Here is a 22,764-nt window from a genome sequence, read left to right as displayed (position 1 = left end):
CACGGCCGGGAGAGGGATTCAAAACGACACCTTTGTAGGGATTCCCGATTCCCACGGATCGATGGAGGTCGTCATGTTGTACCACGTGGTCTGTGGACCCTCAAATCGAGCCGCACGAACTTAACATCGGATTCAACTGGACACGAGATCTAAATATACCGGGAAACCACGAACGTGAACAGGACACGTGCTCTTCGTCCTATAAGCACCTCGTCCCTTCCAACGAGCGAGTGCATGACGTCACTGCCCAATGACGTAACAACTGTCCTCCGAAACCCGCGATTTTAAACTATTTGCTTCTTGGGGAATAATACGTCAAACACGTGCATATTAACAACGGAAATAAGCATCGGCTAGCCCATCGATGGCCACGCATGACGTCATCACGCATCGCGTCACCACAGACCTCGAGGATCGATAAAGATGGCGCTTCCGGCTGAAAAGTCGATATGGATCGATCATCAGATGTTTGTTCGACAAGCCTCCAACAATTAAAACACCTTAACATTCCCAGCTGGAGTAATGTGGAGCAATACCTTCAAGTTGGTACTGATGACGTCATGAGGATAAAGAAAAGTGTTTTGTGACGTCATCGACGCCTCGGACACGTCACGACAGGTGAAAATGTGGGCAGTGCTTGTAAAGGAAGGTGTCCGATTTGAATTTAAATGTCGGATTCCCACAAACACGAGATACACACCTTATTTAGACCTGCTGTGACGTCACCGACCGTATTTCGTGTAAAACAGGTGTATTTATAACATAAACAAGGTCAGTGATCATGCGGGACAGGCCAAAGGTAAATTGAGTTTCTTTTCCTACCTGTTGTTGTTGGTGCTGGTAAACGATGCACCTTTCGAGCGCCAGTTCTGGTTAAAGGGATCCAAGTTGGTAATTAACCCGAATCCAGGTGAGATTCACCGCTTCACTAATTCCAGGTATTTCACATATTCACCTTTGGTCCACATCCCAGATTAAACATTAATAAATCTTGTAAAGTGTTACCTGTAAAACAGATTCTTCTCTAACGACCTGTCGGTTAGGTACATTTGGGGTAAAATCACCTGCCGGGTTGGTACGTTTGAGTGGATTCACCTGCCGGGTTGGTACGTTTGAGTGGATTCACCTGCCGGGTTGGTACTTTCGGGTGGATTCACCTGCCGGGTTGGTACTTTCGGGTGGATTCACCTGCCGGGTTGGTACGTTTGAGTGGATTCACCTGCCAGGTTGGTACGTTTGAGTGGATTCACCTGCCCGGTTGGTGCGTATGGGGTGGAATGTCGGGGTGGACAATATGACATACCTTTATGAGAATATGACGTCATACCAACGTCGCATTTGATTTTTTCGATCTGCTGACGTGCACGTAACCGACGTTAAAACGTTGAGTGAAGTAACAAATGTAACATAAAATACCTGCCGACGTGCACGTGACCGATGTTAAACGTTGAGTGTTTTTACAAAATTAATGTAACATCAAATACCTGCCGATGTGCAGGTGACCGACGTTAAACGTTGAGTGTTTTTTACAAAATTAATGTAACATCAAATACCTGCCGATGTGCAGGTGACCGACGTTAAACGTTGAGTGTTTTTACAAAATTAATGTAACATCAAATACATGCCGACGTGCACGTGACCGACGTTAAACGTTGAGGGTTTTTACAAAATTAATGTAACATCAAATACCTGCCGCGTGCAGGTGACCGACGTTAAACGTTGAGTGTTTTTACAAAATTAATGTAACATCAAATACCTGCCGACGTGCAGGTGACCGACGTTAAACGTTGAGTGTTTTTACAAAACTAATGTATCATCAAATACCTGCCGATGTGCAGGTGACCGACGTTAAACGTTGAGTGTTTTTACAAAATTAATGTAACATCAAATACCTGCCGATGTGCAGGTGACCGACGTTAAACGTTGAGTGCTTTTTACAAAATTAATGTAACATCAAATACCTGCCGATGTGCAGGTGACCGACGTTAAACGTTGTGTTTTTACAAAATTAATGTAACATCAAATACATGCCGACGTGCACGTGACCGACGTTAAAGGTTGTGTTTTTACAAAATTAATGTAACATCAAATACCTGCCGACCTGCAGGTGACCGACGTTAAAGGTTGAGTGTTTTTACAAAATTAATGCAACATCAAATACCTGCCGACCTGCAGGTGACCGACGTTAAACGTTGAGTGTTTTTACAAAATTAATGTAACATCAAATACCTGCCGACGTGCAGGTGACCGACGTTAAACGTTGAGTGTTTTTACAAAATTAATGTAACATCAAATCCCTGCCGACGTGCAGGTGACCGACGTTAAACGTTGAGTGTTTTTACAAAATTAATGTAACATCAAATACCTGCCGACGTGCAGGTGACCGACGTTAAACGTTCAGTGTTTTTACAAAATTAATGTAACATCAAATACATGCCGACGTGCAGGTGACCGACGTTAAAGGTTGAGTGTTTTTACAAAATTAATGTATCATCAAATACCTGCCGACGTGCAGGTGACCGACGTTAAACGTTGAGTGTTTTTACAAAATTAATGTAACATCAAATACCTGCCGATGTGCAGGTGACCGACGTTAAACGTTGAGTGTTTTTACAAAACTAATGTATCATCAAATACCTGCCGATGTGCAGGTGACCGACGTTAAACGTTGAGTGTTTTTACAAAATTAATGTAACATCAAATACCTGCCGATGTGCAGGTGACCGACGTTAAACGTTGAGTGTGTTTTACAAAATTAATGTAACATCAAATACCTGCCGATGTGCAGGTGACCGACGTTAAACGTTGAGTGTTTTTACAAAATTAATGTAACATCAAATACATGCCGACGTGCACGTGACCGACGTTAAACGTTGAGTGTTTTTACAAAATTAATGTAACATCAAATACCTGCCGACGTGCAGGTGACCGACGTTAAACGTTGAGTGTTTTTACAAAATTAATGTAACATCAAATACCTGCCGACGTGCAGGTGACCGACGTTAAACGTTGAGTGTTTTTACAAAATTAATGTAACATCAAATACATGCCGACGTGCAGGTGACCGACGTTAAAGGTTGAGTGTTTTTACAAAATTAATGTATCATCAAATACCTGCCGACGTGCAGGTGACCGACGTTAAAGGTTGAGTGTTTTTACAAAATTAATGTAACATCAAATACCTGCCGACGTGCACGTGACCGACGTTAAAGGTTGAGTGTTTTTACAAAATTAACACAACATCAAATACCTGCCGACGTGCACGTGACCGACGTTAAACGTTGAGTGTTTTTACAAAATTAATGTAACATTGAATATCTGCCGACGTGCAGGTGACCAACGTTAAACGTTGAGTGTTTTTACAAAATTAATGTAACATCAAATACCTGCCGACGTGCAGGTGACCGACGTTAAACGTTGAGTGGTTTTACAAATGTAACATAAAATAACTTTCAAACGGTAAATGACACCTTTTGGAGGATAATAATAAATCTTCTTGAAAGAGACGGAGAGGTAGGTACCGATTTACCTGGACAAGGGGTGGGGCGAGGTACACGGTTTGGCTCGAGATTCACAAACGTGATGCGCTCACGTGCATCATTCGGAGAAGAGGAAGAAGAGTGTAGGTTGGGGATATGTCATGAAGAAGAGGACGAGCAGTAGTATAGGTGATTATTCAGGTGGAAACTTTTCATGAACTTTGCCCAGGGTGTTTGTTTGTGACTGCAGGTGGAGTTCACTCTTCCGATCCGGACAGGTGTTGCAGGTATGTCGCTGGTTCATGTCACACTCACCTCTCGTTTACAGTAAGCTGAACCTATGTTCAAGGTAATAAGACTCCTCGTATAGTGGGTCACGTGGGTCGACATGAAGTCCGGTTTGTGTCGTCACTTCGAGCAACGTTTGTGCAGGACCAGGACAGTTCTAGTTTACTCTCTGTCAACCTGGAAAATCGATATGTATATTGATCTTGATTACCTGACATTATAACCAACATGGCGACGCATATTTTTGATATTTCACCCCAAGATTACCAGCCTGAAACATGGTGAGGGTGGGGGAAGTGGGGGTGGGGGGGAAGTGGGGGTAAGGGGTGGGGTGGTGGGGGGGGTGTGTGAAGGGGAGGGATACCATGCTGGGTTTTTGTGTTTAAGGTTATGTAGGGGTCAATGGTCGTACAGGGGACTTCTTTAAGAAGTAGTACCTTATAGGTGCAGATTTAACTCTATAAATAGGCTTGAAACGCTCCTTCATCATAGATAAATGTCTATAAAAGGTATTTTGTTTATTTAAGGTCACAGCCCAATGGTCAAAGGTCAAATATAAGATATTTTACTAAAAACATGATTACTGGATTTCTTTGTTTTTCAAATGACTCAATTTCATTCATTTTACTTAATATCGAGAATAAAAGAGAATACAAAATCTCAAAATCCTCAAAATCTTGTGTCCCAAACCCATCCCTCTCTGCACCCACCGTACCCAGTCATACCCAGCTGCTCCTGGACTCTGTGTCCTTCTCTCCTGACAAGGTGGAGAAGATTCTGTAAACCCTCGACTCTGATTCTGCACCTGGACCTGACGGCATCAGCCCACGGGTTCTAAAATCCTGCTCTGCCGCTCTATCTCACCCTCTCTCTTTTCTCTTCACCCTCTCTTTTGCTCAAGATCATCTCCCATCAGCTTGGAAATCTGCCAACATTACCGCTTTACACAAAAAATGTGCAAAAACAGATCCTTGCAACTTCAGACCAATCAGCCTTCTCCCAATCATCGTCAAGGTCATGGAATCCATCATTGCTTTGGATATCAAATCTTTCCTCTTCACCATTGGCTTGATCTCGGATCATCAATTTGGTTTCAGACCAGGTCACTCTACTCTGGACATGCTGCTTCTGCTGTCTCAAGAATGGATGAAGGTCCTCAATGCCAAACAAGAAATTAGAGCTGTCTCCCTTGACATATCATGTGCCTTCGATACGGTCTGGCACCCAGCTCTGCTCACCAAACTCTCCTCCTATGGTATCCATGGAAATATCCACGCATGGCTTGTGGACTTCCTCTCTGGTCGGAGGCAACGTGTGGTCCTGAATGGATTTCTCTCATCGCCCTTCCTGTTCTGGCTGGAGTTCCCCAAAGTAGTGTGCTGGGCCCTGTGCTTTTTCTGGTCTTCATCAATGATCTCTCCGACTCTCTGGAAAATCCTCTCTATCTCTTTGCTGATGATTCCACTCTCTGCCGCTCCATTCCTCATCCCTCAGATCGGCAATCTGCAGCCTCCTCACTCTCTGCAGACCTGGACAAAATCACAGACTGGTCAAACAAGTGGAACATGTCTTTCAATCCTGACAAATCTCACACTCTCACTATGTCTCTCCGAAAAGATCGACTGGACAACCCTCCCATCTACTTTCTGAATAATCCTCTCGAAGAAGTTCTGTCACTCAAGCTTTTGGGTCTCACTATCTGCCATGATCTTTCCTGGGAAAACCACATTTTCAAGCTGGCCTCCAAAGCCAGTCGCCGACTGGGCATCCTCCGTCGTGCGAAGTCCTTCCTTGGCACACCTGAGCTCCTCACCACATACAAGGCTTTCATCCGCAGCTCAATGGAAAACTTTTCCCCCCTCTGGGCCGGTGCTCCTGCCTCACACCTAGCTCGTCTTCACGCTGTTGAAACCAAAGCTTTCAGAATCATTGGAATCTCCTGCGATGAAGCTAATTCTGAGGGCCTTTCACTTACTCACCGCAGGCAGGTTGGTGGTCTTTCTGTCTTCTACTGACTCCTCTCCGGCCTTGCTCCCCCAGCTCTTTCTGTGCTCTGTCCCCCAAATATTCCTACAGGTCGCATAAGATTTGCCAGCAACCCTCTTATGGGTAAACTGCCAAAATCAAGACTCTCTGCTCACCTTCACTCCTTCATCCCTCTTTTCTCCCGCCTCTGGAACAAACTCCCTCACTCTCTTCAATCCCACTCCTCCCTCCAGGTCTTTAAAACAGCTGTTCACCATCATCTCTTATCTTCCCCCATTCAAAACCTTGATCTTTTCTACCCCCGCTAATTCACCCCAGATCCACTTTGAAATACCACCTTCCTTCCTGGAAGTCCTTACAGTGTCCTTGTGTTTTATACTTCTCCCACCCCTCCCCCCCCCCCCCTTCCCATGCCTCCTCCCCACAAGCCCTCTCCCTCCCACAGATCTCCCGATGTCCCTGCTCTCAAATGTTGTGTTTGTGTGCTTCCCCTTCTCTCCCCATCTTGTCTACCGCTACCCTAATTATATACTTTGTGTGTCTGTTTGATTTTGTTGTGTGATTAATGTTAGCTCTTTCACGAGCCTCGATCTTGTATACAAAGAAAAAAAAATACAAAAATATTTTTGCATGTTTTTAGAAATTCTTTATTTCAACTTTTCAAAACCATGATTTTGTATTTTCAAAATAGCACTTGTGTGTATTTCCACAGTATCAGGACAAACAGTTATGTGAACGTATTCCACATTTTATCATCAAATAAACTCGTTGGATTCCATCTGCGTCACATGCACACTAATACAGGCAAATCACACACACACATACACACTCATACAGGCAAATTACAAACACACACACGCACACACTCATACAGGCAAATCACACTCACACACACACACACACTCACACACACACAGGCAAATCACACACGCACACACACACACACACACACACACACACACACACACACACACACACACACACACACTCACACAGGCAAATCACACACACACACATGCGCGCACACACACACACACACACACACACACACACACACACACACACACACAGGCAAATCACACACTCACACACACACACACACACACACACATACAGGCAAATCACACACACACACACACACACACACACACACACACACACACACACACAGAGGCAAATCACACACACACAACACACACACACACACACACACACACACACACACACACACACACACACACACACACACACACACCAAGCAGAGAATACCAAGGTCCACACGCAGCAGAGAACACCAAGGTCCACACGCAGCAGACAACACCAAGGTCCACACACAGCAGAGAACACCAACATCCGCGTGCAGCAGAGAACACAAAGGTCCACACGCAGCAGAGGACATCAAGGTCCACACGTAGCAGAGAACACCAAGGTCCACACGCAGCAGGGAACACCAAGGTCCACACGTAGCAGAGAACACCAAGGTCCACACGTAGCAGAGAACACCAAGGTCCACACGTAGCAGAGAACACCAAGGTCCACACACAGCAGAGAACACAAAGGTCCAAACGCATCAGAGAACACCAAGGTCCACACGCAGCAGAGAATACCAAGGTCCACACGCAGCAGACAACACCAAGGTCCACACACAGCAGAGAACACCAACATCCGCATGCAGCAGAGAACACCAAGGTCCACACGTAGCAGAGAACACCAAGGTCCACATGCAGCAGAGAACACCAAGGTCCACACGTAGCAGAGAACACCAAGGTCCACACGTAGCAGAGAACACCAAGGTCCACACGCAGCAGAGAACACAAAGGTCCACAGTAGCAGAGAACACCAAGGTCCACACGTAGCAGAGAACACCAAGGTCCACACGCAGCAGGGAACACCAAGGTCCACACGTAACAGAGAACACCAAGGTCCACACATAGCAGAGAACACAAGGTCCACACGTAACAGAGAACACCAAGGTCCACACGTAGCAGAGAACACCAAGGTCCACACGTAGCAGAGAGCACCAAGGTCCACACGTAACAGAGAACACCAAGGTCCACACGTAGCAGAGAACACCAAGGTCCACACGTAGCAGAGAACACCAAGGTCCACACGTATCAGAGAACACCAAGGTCCACACGTATCAGAGAACACCAAGGTCCACACGTAGCAGAGAACACCAAGGTCCACACGTAGCAGAGAACACCAAGGTCCACACGCAGACCAAGTAGCGGGAGGAGGGGCGTAGGAAGAAGCACGGTGGTGGACCCGATGGCGAGCAGATCAAGTCATGAGCAGTAGGATGGCAGCCGTGGCAAGAACGGAGTGCCCATCTGTGATGCCAAGGCAGATCCAAAATGTCACCGACAAAACCAAGGAGAAGCAGCAGCACAGAGCCAGGAGTGCCAGGAGTGCTGTGGAAATCCAGGACAGTTCCCGTCCAGACAGCAGCCCAAGGAGGGCACGAGGACATAATGTAGTCAACATTGTTCCATCACATTATTTACTATGGTTTTCCTTGTTTTGACAAAAGAAGCTTGCCAGTGTGACAATTTCAAATGTACAAGTGTTAACGTAAATACCATGGGGCCATCACTTGCATGTTCTAGAGGAGCACACGTGGCACCTCTCACCTTACAATTACCCAAACCTCTTCTTTTCTTTCCAATAATTCCATGATGTGTCCTCTTCCTCTCCCGTAGACCAATCTTCACCCAGCAGATATCACATCGACAGAATGAGCACACACCGAGTGTGCCACGTGTCAGCGACTCCTTCCGAGGGTCTTGGTTTCTGCGTGCACATGGAGAGGTCCAAACGAGGACATCTGGTGCGTACCGTGGAACCAGGAGGTGCGGGCGAGCGTGCGGGTCTTCGAGATGGAGACCACTTGATCGCTGTGGACGGCGTCTCCATGGAGATGCAGAGCCACGAGGAGGTTTGTAGATTTCCCATGATCCTGGACGGGCATCGCGTCTTGGGGGGAAACAGCCGGACCACTTTTGGACATCCAGGTGTCCCACACATGACACACTGTTTTGACGCAGCTTTCACTGCCCTCCATGTTGTGTGCTGTGTAACTCATTATTTATATGATTTGTGTTACAATTGCCAGGTCCACCTCGTGGTGCATTCAGACTCACAACCCTCGGAATCAGTAATCCAACCTGCCAATCGTATTCGTTATTATGTGGCGGACACGAAAGCACTGACGTAGTGACATCACCCCGCACACCAAGTGGGGGTGGGCCACGCCGGAGAGAGAGGCGTGGCCTCAGGATATACACGGGGCGCGCAGCCCCGAGCAGCTCAGTGCTGCAGTTTGAGTGCTTTGAATATAGACTCTTTTGTATGAACCGCGTTGTCCGCTTGCTCCTTTCGTAAGCCTTAGCGCACGCAGCATCGCGCTTCATTTGGTGACCTCGACGTTGGATCTGCCGTAGCGATCCTTCCGAACACGACGCCATTGCAATGGCAAACAACGCGATGTCGGTCAAACTTCCCGAATTTTGGGAGGCCCAGGCCGAAGTTTGGTTCGTCCAAGCTGAAGCCCAGTTTCAGCTTCGGCGCATCACCAGCGACGACACGCGCTACTGCCACGTCGTCGCCTCCCTCGGGCCCGGCATGGCCGCTCGAGTTGTGTCCGTCCTTCGCCACCCACCGGACGGCCACAAGTATGAGGCGAAGCGGCTACTCCTAGCCACGTTCGGCCTCACGGAGGACGTGTGGGCCGACCACCTCCTGGATCTCCCCGAGCTCGGCGACACGCGCCCGTCGGTCCGAATGGACCATATGCTGTCGCTGTTGGGCGACGAAGCCCCTGGTTCTCTATTCCGGGCGCTTTTCCGTCGCCAACTACCAGCACAGGTACGCCTCGCGTTGGCCGGGACCGTGATAACGGAACCCCGAGCACTGGCCGCCGAGGCAGACAGGTACTTCGCGGCTTCGGACACGCGGGCGAGAGTCGGTGCGGCCGTTGTGGATCTCGAGGCTGATGCTGCTGCACACCTCATGGATCCCGAGGCTGATGTCGATGCACACCTCGTGGCCGCCGCCACGCCCCGCCCATCACCGCGGAGAAAACCGCCACCGTGGGGAAAACCGCCGGCTCCACCAGCCTGGCGGAGCCAGCCGCGCTCCTCCAGCTCCACCACCTGGTGCCGGTTCCACGCCAGGTTCGGCCACGAGGCTCGACAGTGTCATCCGCCGTGCTCCTTCGACAGGTCGGGAAACGCCCGGGCCGGCGCTCGATAGTGGCAATGAGCGCCGGCCGTTCGAACAGCCTACTGTTCATAACGGACACCTTATCCGGGCGCCGTTACCTGTGCGACACGGGAGCGCAGGTGAGTGTCGTTCCTGCCGATACGTCGGACAAGCACACCGCGGGCGGGGGCCCCGCGCTGCTTGCCGCGAACGGGACGCCCATCCGTACGTACGGAAAACGCTGCCTCTCTCTGTGGTTCGGAGGGCAGGTTTTCCGATGGTCATTCGTCACCGCCGACGTGCCCATGGCATTGCTTGGCGCGGACTTCCTGTGCGCAAATGGGCTCCTGGTCGACATAAAGCACAGACGTCTTGTCCAGGCTGAGACGTTCAGCTCGCTCGCTTGTGCGCTGCCCAGCTCGTCGAGCAGCTCACTGAGCGGCTCACCGAGCGGCTTGCCGAACGGTTCGGTTCCGGCCACGTTGATCTGTACGCTTCCGGCAGCGGACGAATTCACCCGCCTCCTCGCCAGCTTCCTGGCCCTCATGCGGCCCACCTTCTTGGCGGGGGCCGTCAAGCACGGGGTGGCCCATCACATCCCCACCGTCGGGCCACCGGTCTATGCCCGGGCACGCCGCCTCGAGCCGACGAAGCTAGCGGTAGCAAAAGCGGCGTTCGCTACCCTGGAGCGACTCGGCATCGTTCGGCGCTCGGAGAGTGCTTGGGCATCGCAGCTGCACATCGTGCCGAAGCCCGGCGGGGGATGGCGACCATGCGGGGACTATCGCCGTCTCAATGACGCCACCACCCCCGACCGCTACCCCGTCCCCCACATTCAGGACTTTTCCACCCGTTTGGCGGGCATGTCCTTCTTCTCGAAGGTGGACCTCATACGCGGCTATCATCAGGTTCCCGTCAGGCCGGAGGACATCCTGAAGACGGCGGTCATCACGCCATTCGGACTCTTCGAATTCCTGCGGATGCCCTTTGGTTTGAAGAATGCGGCTCAGGCGTTCCAGCGGCTGATGGACAGCGTCCTGCGCGACTTGGATTTTGTATACGTCTACCTGGACGATATCCTCGTCGCCAGCGCGTCCCGCGAAGAGCACCTACACCACCTCCGCATGCTCTTCGAACGCCTGGGCCAGCATGGCCTGAGTGTGAACCCCGCAAAGTGCCGGTTCGGCGTCGCCGAAATCAATTTTTTGGGGCACCGCGTCACCAGGCACGGAGCCGTCCCCCTGCCGGCCAAGATGGAGGCGGTGAAGGGGTTTCCGCGCCCCCGCACGATCAGGGGGCTGCAGGAGTTCCTGGGCATGGTGAACTTTTACCATCGGTTCCTGCCCCGTATCGTCCAGCTCCTGCGCCCCCTGCACGAAGCTCTCCGAGGTAAGCCGGGCAAAGGTGACGTTACCTGGACCGAGCAGATGGACGCGGCGTTCACGGGCGCGAAGCTCGCCTTGGCTAACGCCACCATGCTCGCGCACCCGGCGCCCGATGCACCGATCGCCCTCACCACCGACGCCTTGGACTACGCGGTGGGCGCGGTGCACGAGCAATGGGTGCGTGGAGCTTGGCAACCGCTGGCGTTCTTTAGCCGGCAGCTTCGCCCACCCGAACGCCGTTACAGTACCTTCGACCGCGAGTTGCTCGGGCTTCACTTGGCGGTCAGGCACTTCCGCCATCTGCTCGAGGGCCGTGCGTTCATGGCCTTCGTCGACCACAAGCCGCTGGTCTTCGCGATGGGCAAGGTCACCGAGCCGTGGTCGGCCCGGCAGCAGCGTCACCTCTCGGCCGTGTATGAGTACACGACGGACATCCGGCACGTCGCGGGGAAGGACAACCCGGTGGCGGATTGCCTTTCCCGGGCCGTCGCCCACGCAGTCCACCTCGGCATTGACTATGCCCGGATGGCAGCAGACCAGGCCGCTGACCCCGATGTCTAGGCCTTGCGGACCGCCGTCACGGGCCTCCTCGTCACCGAGGTGCCGTTCGACGGCGCAGGCGCGGCCCTCTTGTGCGACGTCTCCCTCGGGTGGCCTCGCCCCATCGTGCCCGCGGGCTGGCAGCGCCAGGTGTTTGACGCCATCCACGGCCTGTCCCACCCGGGCACGAGGGCCTCCCAGAGGTTGATCGCCGACAAATTCGTCTGGCATGGCCTCCGGAAGGCCGTCCGCGGCTGGGCCAGGATGTGCCTCGCGTGCCAGCGCGCCAAGGTGCACCGGCACACACGGGCCCCATTGGCCCCGTTTACGGTGCCGGAACGCCAGTTTGACCACGTCCACGTGGACCTGGTGGGACCTCTGCCCCCCTCGCGGGGTTTCACCCATGTCCTCACCATGGTGGACCGCACCACCCGGTGGCCGGAGGCCATGCCCTTGGCGTCGACGACGGCAGCGGACGTCGCGCAGGCGTTCATCGCCACCTGGGTCGCCCGGTTCGGTGCCCCCTCAGACATCTCGTCCGACCGTGGCCCCCAGGTCACCTCGGAGCTCTGGGGGGCGGTCGCGTGGGGGCTCGGGGTCCGGCTGCACCGAACCACGGCCTACCACCCCCAGGCTAACGGCCTGTCCGAGCGATTCCACCGCTCATTGAAGGCCGCGCTCCGGGCCACCCTCCGCGACGGCGGCTGGTTCGACAGGCTCCCCTGGGTCCTGCTGGGCCTCCGGACAGCGCCCAAGGATGACCTGCGCGCATCCGCGGCGGAGTTGGTATTCGGGCAACTGCTGCGGGTGCCGGGCGAGTTCCTCCCCGACTCCACGGCACCATGGTCCGCGGCACAGCAGCGCTCCGCTCTGCAGGAGACCGCCCAGAGGTTCGCCCCGGTGCCAACGGCACGCCACGGGCACCCACTGACGCACGTTGCCCCGGAGCTTTGCACGGTGGAGTACGTCTTCATCCGCCACGATGCCCACCGGACACCACTGCGGCCCCCGTACGACGGGCCTTTCCGCGTGCTGGAGACCGGGGTGAAGCACTTCTCCCTGGACATCGGCGGTACTCCTGACCACGTTTCTGTGGACCGCCTCAAGCCGGCCCACCTCGACGTGGACCATCCACCGCCAGTGACCCGACCCCCTCGTCGGGGCCGCCCCCCTGCGGGCGGACCCCCGGCACCGCCCAGCCCAGCCGCCACGCCGCCCCCCGGTCCTTCACCCATCCCAGGGGCAGCCGGAGGCATCCCAGATGGCATCCCTGCATCCCGGACACCGCCAGTCGCCAGGGGGCGCTTCGGCCGGGTCATCCGTTTGCCCCGCAAACTGACCCTTCAGGTGCGCGGGGATTCTGGGGGGGCGCGTGTGGCGGACACGAAAGCACTGACGTGGTGACATCACCCCGTACACCAAGTGGGGGTGGGCCACGCCGGGGAGAGAGGCGTGGCCTCAGGATATACACGGGGCGCGCAGCCCCGAGCAGCTCAGTGCTGCAGTTTGAGTGCTTTGAATAAAGACTCTTTTGTGTGAACTGCGTTGTCCGCTTGCTCCTTTCGTAAGCCTTAGCGCACGCAGCATCACGCTTCAATTACCTGTACTAGCAACGGTACCCACCCTATGGGCGGGGCTTCAATTGGAAGGCACAAATGAAAAGGCAAAATATCAGAAATTGAAGGTTTAAATTTTTTTTAAACGATTCATATAAACACCCGTTGAATCATATCACACACAAATCATCAAAATCTAAACGGTACATGGCGCCCATTTTGAAAAAAAGATTGAATTCTGCAAAACGGAAGCGGCCGCTACACGTCTTTCTCAGTCGCACGTTTGTGTGAAGAGTGCGTGCCGAATCTGTAACACGGAAGCGGCCGCTACACGTCTTTCTCAGTCGCACGTTTATGTGTGAAGAGTGCGCGCCGAATCTGTAACACGGAAGCGGCCGCTACACCTCTTTCTCAGTCGTTTTGCACACGCTTTTTTTTTTTTTTTGTATACAAGATCGAGGCTCGTGAAAGAGCTAACATTAATCACACAGAAAGACAAACAGACACATAAAACAAATAACATCGGGAGCGGTAGACAAGATGGGGAGAGAGGGGGAAGGACACAAACACAACATTTGAGAGCAGGGACCGAGAGACATGGAGACATCGAGAGAACTGTGGGAGGGAGAGGGCTTTGGGGGGAGGCATGGGAAGGGGGGGGGGGGGGGTGGGAGAGGTATAAAACATATGGACACTGCCAGGACTTCCAGGAAAGAAGTTGGAATTTCAAACAAGGTGGATCTGGGGTGAATTAGTGGGGGTAGAAAAGATCAAGGTTTTGGATGGGGGAAGATAAGAGATGGTGGTGAACAGCTGTTTTAAGGCACGCTGCCATGTTACTTCGGAGCCGCACGTTTAGGAAGAGTTCGTCAGGAGTTGATCTACTCTCCGCCGTGTCGGAGTTCACCACGGACATCCAGCACGTCGCTGGCAAAGACAACGCCGTGGCCGACTGCCTTTCGTGGGCCAGCGCGAACGCGGTCCACCTCGGCGTGGACTTCACGCTCATGGCGGCCGACCAGACCACCGACGCCTCGGTGCAGGCACTCCGCGTGGCGGACACGGGCCTCCGCCTGGCCGACATCACCTTCGCGGGCACCGTCCTGCTCTGCGACGTCTCCCAGGGCCAGCCTCGCCCCATCGTGCCCGTTTCCTGGCAGCGCCGCATCTTCGCCTCCATCCACGGCCTTTCTCACCCGGGCCGGAAAGCTTCTCAGAAGCTGGTGTCGGCGCGTTTCGTCTGGCACGGCCTTCGACGAAACATCCGCGACTGGGCCAACGCCTGCACGGCCTGCCAGCGAGCCAAGGTCCACCGCCACACCCAGGCCCCGCTGGCACCTTTCGCCGTGCCTGAACGGCGTTTCGACCACGTCCACGTGGACCTGGTGGGTCCCCTGCCCCCCTCGCGGGGGTTCACCCACCTGCTCACCATGGTGGACAGGACCACCAGGTGGCCGGAGGCCGTGCTCCTCACCTCCACCACCACCGCCGATGTGGCGCAGGCGTTCATCGCCACCTGGGTCACGCGCTTCGGCGCACCAGCGGACATCTCGTCCGACCGCGGCCCACAGTTCACGTCTGAGCTTTGGGGCGCGGTCGCCCGTTCGTTGGGGGTCACGCTGCACCGCACCACGGCCTACCACCCCCAAGCCAATGGGTTGTGCGAGCGGTTTCACCGCTCCATGAAGGCCGCACTCATGGCCGGCCTTCAGGACGACGGTTGGGCCGACCGGCTGCCGTGGGTCCTTTTGGGCCTTCGCACGGCCCCCAAGGAAGACCTCCAGGCGTCCGCCGCCGAGCTCGTCTACGGCCAGCCACTCCGCGTCCCGGGCGAATTCGTGCCTGACGCTACCAGTCCCTGGTCCGCCGCTCGCCAGCGCTCGGACCTCCAGGAGGCCGCCCGACGATTTGCCCCCGTGCCGACGTCCCGCCACGGTGGCCCCCAGTCCTACGTCCCCCCGGCGCTTCGCACAGCGGAGTACGTCTTTGTGCGTCATGACGCGCACCGGGGGCCACTCCGGCCGCCGTACGACGGGCCCTTCTGGGTCCTACGACGGGGCGACAAGTCTTTCATCGTCGACTTCGGCGGCCGGCCGGACCGGATTTCTGTGGACCGCCTCAAACCGGCGCACATGGACGTCGACCGACCACCACGGTTGGCCCTTCCTCCGCGGCGAGGCCGCCCCCCGTCCACAGTTCCCCCCGCTCGACCACCCACCACCACGTCAGACCCCCCCCCCCCCACGACCCTCCAGGGGTCGCTTCGGCCGGGTCATCCGGACCCTCCTTAAATTGACCCTGCCGGTGCAGGTCGATTCTGGAGGGGCGTGTGTAGCGGTTACCGCTGGATGTACATAATCGCCTTGCACCGGCCAGAACACGGCCAGACGCGCCTCTCCCGGGCATGCCGGGCACTGTTCCCGGGCACGCCCGAACCTCCCGGGCACGCCCGGTCTCGTCTTTCCCGGGCATGCCCGCTCTCGCCTTTCCAGGGCTCGCCCAGAGCGTCCGGGCATGCCCGCTATCGCCTTTCCAGGGCTCGCCCAGAGCGTCCGGGCATGCCCGCTATCGCCTTTCCAGGGCTCGCCCAGAGCGTCCGGGCATGCCCGCTATCGCCTTTCCAGGGCTCGCCCAGAGCGTCCGGGCATGCCCGCTATCGCCTTTCCAGGGCTCGCCCAGAGCGTCCGGGCATGCCCGCTATCGCCTTTCCAGTGCTCGCCCAGAGCGCCCGGCACGCCCAGCCTCGACTTGCCAGGCCGCAGCCAAACACGCCCGGGCAGGTCCAGACTCGCCTTTCCAAGGCTCGCCCTTTACACCCGGGCATGCCCGGTATAGCTTTTGCCGGGCAAACTTCCCGACATAAATGTGTATATATATTGTTGCCCGATAAACGGGCTTGTCAGAATACCTGAGCTGTTTTGTTTCAATAAAGCAACTCGGACGAATTCCGTCTTTGGTCGCGTCAATTCTTTCGACTCGCGTTGGAGCGCAGTTCCTTCAGTACGTAGAATAAACAGTATTTGTAGAATTTCGACAAAAGCCACATCATTGTTCATATCGGTAAATATTATTCCATCGTGTTTGGAAAAACTGGAAAATTGGAAAACTTGGAAAAACAATATAGTGTGCGGGTTACCCCCATTGGGACATAATCCACAGGCACGGGACCAGTGGGGCTTTTAACGGTGTGGGCGTGGCGTGCGCGCGGTTTTTGGAGCCACGCCCCCCGAAGAGTGATTTTGTGTTATAAAAGATGTATGAGTTCTGCTCGCAAGTTAGTTCTGTTGGAATAAAGGAGCTTTGAACAGCTGAGAAGTGTCTCGTCCTCTCGTCATCCTCAACTCCTACATTGGTGACTCCGACGTGATCTCGGACGTTTTCGGAGCTTCAAACGAACATGGCGACAAGCACAGTTTTGATTAAACTGCTGGAGTTTTGGAAACGACAAGCGGCTGTTTGGTTCACACAAGCTGAAGCACAATTCGCCATTCGGAGCATTTCTGCTGACGACACGAAGTATTATTATGTCGTGTCTGCGCTCAGCTGCTCCACTGCGACCAGAGTGGTGAGCCTTCTCCGGGATCCTCCGAAGGACCGCAAGTACGAGACGCTAAAGGCACTGCTGCTCGTAACCTTCGAGCTCACTGAGGCCGAGCGTGCCCGCGAACTACTTTCTCTACCCGGGCTGGGCGACTCCAAGCCGTCGGAACTTATGGACCACATGTTGTCTCTCCTGGGCAGCCACCGACCATGTTTTCCTTTTTTTTTTTTTTTTTTTTTTTTTTTTGTATACAATATCGAGGCTCGTGAAAGAGCGAACATTAATCACACAGAAAGACAAACCGACACATAAAACATATAACATAGGGAGCGGTAGACAAGATGGGGAGAGAGGGGGAAGGACACAAACACAACATTTGAGAGCAGGGACCGAGAGACATGGAGACATCGAGAGATCTGAGAGAGGGCGAGGGCTTTGGGGGGGGGGGGGGGGGGCGTGGGAAGGGGGCAGTGGGAGAGGTATAAAACATATGGACACTGCCAGGACTTCCAGGAAAGAAGTTGGAATTTCAAACAAGGTGGATCTGGGGTGAATTAGCGGGGGTAGAAAAGATCAAGGTTTTGGATGGGGGAAGATAAGAGATGAGATGGTGGTGAACAGCTGTTTTAAAGACCTGGAGGGAGGAGTGGGATTGAAGGGAGTGAGGGAGTTTGTTCCAGAGGCGGGAGAAAAGAGGAATGAAAGAGTGAAGGTGAGCGGAGAGCCGAGATTTCGGCAGTTTAACCATCAGAGGGTTGCTGGCAGATCTTGTGCGACCTGTAGGAATATTTGGGGGACAGAGCACAGAGAGAGCTGGGGGTGCAAGGCCGGAGAGGAGTCGGTAGAAGACAGAAAGACCACCTACCTGCCTGCGGTGAGTGAGTGAAAGGCCCTCAGAGATAGCTTCATCGCGGGAGATTCCAATAATTCTGAAAGCTTTGGTTTCAACAGCGTGAAGCCGAGCTAGGTGTGAGGCAGGAGCACCGGCCCATAGGGGAGAACAGTATTCCATTGAGCTGCGGATGAAAGCCTTGTATGTGGTGAGGAGCTCAGGTGTGCCGAGGAAGGACTTCGCACGACGGAGGATGCCCAGTCGGCGACTGGCTTTGGAGGCCAGCTTGGAAATGTGGTTTTCCTAAGAAAGATCATGGCAGATAGTGAGACCCAAAATCTTGAGCGACAGAACTTCTTGGAGAGGATTGTTGAGAAAGTAGATGGGAGGGTTGTATAGTCGATCTTTTCGGAGAGACATAGTAAGAGTGTGAGATTTGTCAGGATTGAAAGACATGTTCCACTTGTTTGACCAGTCTGTGATTTTGTCCAGGTCTTCAGAGAGTGAGGAGGCAGCAGACTGCCGATCTGAGGGAAGAGGAATGGAGCGGCAGAGAGTGGAGTCATCAGCAAAGAGATAGAGAGGATTTTCGAGAGAGTCAGAGAGATCATTGATGAAGACCAGAAAAAGCACGGGGCCCAGAACACTGCCTTGGGGAACTCCAGCCTGAACAGGAAGAGGAGATGAGAGAAACCCATTCAGGGCCACACGTTGACGACGACTAGAGAGGAAGTCCGCCAGCCATGCGTGGAGATTTCCATGGATACCAAAGGAGGAGAGTTTGGTGAGCAGAGCGGGGTGCCAGACCGTGTCGAAGGCACGTGATATGTCGAGGGAGACAGCTCTAATTTCCTGTTTGGCATTGAGGACCTCCATCCATTGTTGAGACAGCAGAAGCAGCATGTCCAGAGTAGAGTGACCTGGTCTGAAACCAAATTGATGATCAGAGATCAAGCCATTGGAGAAGAGGAAAGATTTCATATCAGAAGCAATGATGGATTCCATGACTTTGCTGATAATTGGGAGAAGGCTGATTGGTCTGTAGTTGCTAGGATCTGTTTTTGCACCTTTTTTGTGCAAAGCGGTGATGTTGGCTGATTTCCAAGCAGATGGCAGTTGACCTTGAGCAAAAGAGAGGGTGAAGAGAACAGAGAGAGGGTGAGATAGAGCAGCAGAGCAGGATTTTAGGACCCGTGGGCTGATGCCGTCGGGTCCAGTTGCAGAATCAGAGTCGAGGGTTGACAGAAACTTTTCCACCTTGTCAGGAGGAAAGGACACGGAGTCCAGGAGCAGCAGGGTACGACTGGGTATGGTGGGTACAGAGAGGGATGGGTTTGGGACACAAGATTTAGAGGCAAACACAGAGTTGAGGCATTCAGCTTTTTCACGTGCGGAGTCAGCTGTGTAGCCGTTTGAGGTAAGGGAGGGGATGGAGGGGGAACAAACACCAGAAACGGATTTGACCAGACGCCACCAGGATTTGGAAGAGGGAGCCAGATAAGAGAGTTCGGTCTTGAGAACGGAGAGATATTCTTTCCTGGCTCTCCTGAGGGTGGACACACACTTGTTTCGGGCTTTGTGAAAGGAAATGAGATTTCCTTCCGTTGGATTTGCTTTCCAGGAGACGAAGGCAAGTTGTTTCTGGGCAACAGCCTCACCACAAGATTCCGTGTACCATGGACGGGAGGAAGGGTATGACAACTGAAGACGAGATGGGATAAATCTGTGCATGAGAGAGAGCAATTTACTTTGGAAGAATTCCCAGGATGAGTTGATGTCAGAGGTGGTAGAGATGGGAGACCAGTCCAGATGATTGATGGCTGCTTGAAGACCGTGCCAGTTGGCCTGAGTGAAATGCCAGACTCGTCGACGCTGAGCAGGCTCCCTGAGGATGGTCAGAGAGATGTCCACTTTAACAAGGACATGATCAGATGATCCGATCGGAGCAGAAGAAGAGCAGCAGACATTTTCAGGGAAGTTAGTCATAACCAAGTCCAGAAGAGAAGATGTTCCGTTGACTGAGATCCGGGTCGGGAAATTGACAGATTGTGTCAGTCCCAGTGAGTCGCAGAAGTCCTTTGCTGAGGAGCCATGGCTGGTGAGAGAGGTACCCACACCCAGCCAACTGGCATGATGACAGTTGAAATCACCACATATGAGGAAGAGAGAGTTGGGATGAGTAGATAGAAGTTGGTCCATATCATCAGACAGCGAGATGTAGATGGAGTCATCACTGTTTGGTGGACGGTACAACACACATATGAACAAGAGGTGGGAGCGAAGGGGAAGCCGTAGCCAGAGGTATTCCTGGGGGTGAGGTGGAGAGAGTGCAGTGCAGGGCGAGTGAGGAAGAGAGTTTTTGATAAAGATAGCAACCCCGCCTCCAGGACGAGGCTCAGGTCTATCATACCGGAGGAGGGAGTAGCCCGGGAGAGATACTATGGAATCAGAGACATCATAAAGGAGGAAAGTTTCTGTTAAGCAGATCACGTCTGGTTTGACAGAAGCAACCTGTATGGAGAGATCAGTTAAGTTTGAACGAAGGCCCCGGATGTTTGAGGTCCATACTGTTAATGAAGAGGAAGGGGGAGCATCAGATACAGAACAGGGGGGAGGAGGGGTAGGGTAAGATGTGGAAGAGGTGGAAGAGGTAGGGAGAGCTGTTGAAGGTGTGTCAGAGATTTCAGAATAGCTCGGAGAAAGGGAAGGATGGGGCGGACAAAAGGTTTGATGGTGATTGGGTGAGCCACAATGAGGTGTTATTTGAGGAGGGGGAAGAGCGAGGCAGAAGGTTGGGGGAGATGGAGGTGAGAGTTTGAAGGGGGAAGAAGCGGGGAGGACGCTTTGAGGAGGGGGAGTGAGCGGGGGGAAATTGAGAAGCAATGAGGGTGGGGAGATTTGAAGGGGAGGGGTGAGGGGGGAGTTTGGGAGGGAAGGGACAAGGGGAGGGATTTGAAAGGGATGGGATATGGGGGAGATTTGGAGGGGAGGGGTGAGGCAGGAGTCTAGGAGGGGAGGGGCGAGGGGGCGTCTTGGCGGGGAGGGGTGAGGGAGTAGTTTAGGAGGGAGGGGGCAAGGGGGGAGATTTGAAAGGGATGGGTGATGGGGAAGATTTGGAGGGGAGGGGTGATGGGGAAGATTTGGAGGGGAGGGGTTATGGGGAAGATTTGGAGGGGAGGGGTGAGATTGGATTTTTGAAAGTATACGATTTATGGGAAACGAACATTTATTGCAAAATGAGTTTCTTGTGACCTTCGAGTTAAAAATACGTTTAAGGACGCTGGATGGAGGATGGAGTGCAGGAGAGTTTAGGGAATGTAGAAAAAAGGCACTATAGGAGATGGATATTTTTTTTGGGATGAATTGATTTGGTGAGCAAGTCGAAAGCAGCCTTTTAAAGAAGAAGAAGAAAAAGGTGTTATAAAATATGACGGAATACATAACTTGAGGGGAAAGTGTAAACATTGAAGGTTAATGAGTGAAAACTATCTGGGGAAATGGGGGAGAAACACGTGGTCGAAGAACGAACGAACGAATAAGAATGAATAAACGAATGAGAACAGAGAAGGAAATGTTTTTTTTTTTTTTTTTTTGAGTTGAGATTTACACAAGGAAGTAGGCTATGGGTGAAAAGCCTGGGAATACAGAGAACGAAAGTTATTGGATCACAAACGACGGACCACTGAGAGAAAAACAAAGCCTCAAGGTTGTACAGTGCACACTGTACAAGGCCTTGCTCGCGACACGGCAAACAGACGATCAATTTATGAAAGATAAACACCGAGAAACAACCAAAGTTGCACACAATAACTTCACACACCGAAATATAAATACAGTTTCGACAAAATACAATTGTGAACAGACTTAACTTCGAAAAACGTGGAGACCGTGTGGAGCTTCGAAAATCCCTGCCGCCGTCTCCAAGATCTCGCGAGATCTCTTTTCAAAGAACTGTTCCTGCAACAGCTGCCAGGTCGGGTACGGACAGCCCTGGCCAACTCGTCTGTTAAGGATTTCCGCGCCCTGGCCAGGGAAGCAGACAAGTTTTTCTCCGCAGTCAAGACAAGTCCTCAGACAAGACAGCAATGTAGTGCGGCTGCATGGGACCCCGGCCCCGTCGAGCCTGCGCCGCTGGCGGACACCGTCGCAGCCGCCATTACGGCCCAGCGGCGGAAGGCCCCAGGCTTGTGCTTTTACCACGCCAGGTTTGGTTCCAAGGCCAAAGCATGCCGGCCACCCTGCAGCTTCAGCGAGTCGGGAAACGGGATGGCCGGCGCTCGTTAACTGCCATGAGCGTCGGCCGTCCGGGCAGTTTGTTGTTCATTTCGGACACCGACTCGGTGGATAATACGGTCGCCGATTGTCTCCCCCGGTCCATAGCTGGCGCGGTTCACCTTGGCATGGACTACGCCCGCATGGTGGCCGATCAGATCTCCGACCCGGATGTCCAGGCCTGCAGGGCGGCCGTCACGGGGCTCGACTGTCTGATGTGCCGTTCAAGGATACGGGCACCACGCTACTGTGCGACGTATCTTTGGGACAGCCTCGCCCCATCGTACCCACCAGCTGGAGACGGCTGGTGTTCGATGCTGTCCATGGTCTTTCTCACCCGGGCAGGAAGGCGTCGCAAAAGTTGGTGGAGGCGAAGTTCGTTTGGCACGGGCTCAGGAAAGATGTGCGCGACTGGGCCAACACCTGTGTCGAGTGCCAACGATCAAAGGTGCATCGCCATATCCAGGCCCCATTGGCGCCATTCACAGTGCCCGAGCGACGCTTTGACCATGTTAACGTGGACCTGGTAGGGCCCCTCCCCCCCTCGCGGGGATTCACCCACCTCCTCGTGATGGTTGATAGGACCACCAGGTGGCCAGAGGCCATCCCGCTCACATCTACAACGTCCGCCGATGTGGCCCGGGCGTTCATCGGCACTTGGGTTGCCCGTTTTGGCGCTCCCTTG

The 22,764-nt window shown here is 53.6% G+C and overlaps 1 protein-coding gene across 9 annotated transcripts in view; it reads left to right on the top strand.

Annotated features, from left to right (window-relative positions):
• The first annotated feature begins 1,003 nt into the window (after positions 1-1,003).
• Positions 1,004-22,764, top strand: part of LOC137430958 (Na(+)/H(+) exchange regulatory cofactor NHE-RF3) — a 166,715-nt gene continuing 144,954 nt past the window's right edge. Inside the window, exons 1-3 of one of the 9 annotated variants that reach the window (XM_068121756.2) lie at positions 1,004-1,226; positions 3,730-3,766; positions 8,453-8,688. In XM_068121756.2, coding sequence (XP_067977857.1) covers positions 8,488-8,688 — 201 coding nt within the window. In that variant the 5' untranslated portion in view covers positions 1,004-1,226; positions 3,730-3,766; positions 8,453-8,487. Of the gene's footprint in view, positions 1,262-3,617; positions 3,767-8,452; positions 8,689-22,764 lie in introns of those variants that run through there. The other 8 variants (XM_078781238.1, XM_078781237.1, XM_068121751.2 and 5 more) reach the window with 8 other exon arrangements.

This window comes from Myxine glutinosa, chromosome 7 (genome assembly GCF_964187855.1).
Source record: "Myxine glutinosa chromosome 7, kmMyxGlut1.1, whole genome shotgun sequence".
Classification (NCBI taxonomy): Eukaryota; Metazoa; Chordata; class Myxini; order Myxiniformes; family Myxinidae; genus Myxine; species Myxine glutinosa.
This window is presented reverse-complemented; position numbering and strand designations above follow the sequence as displayed.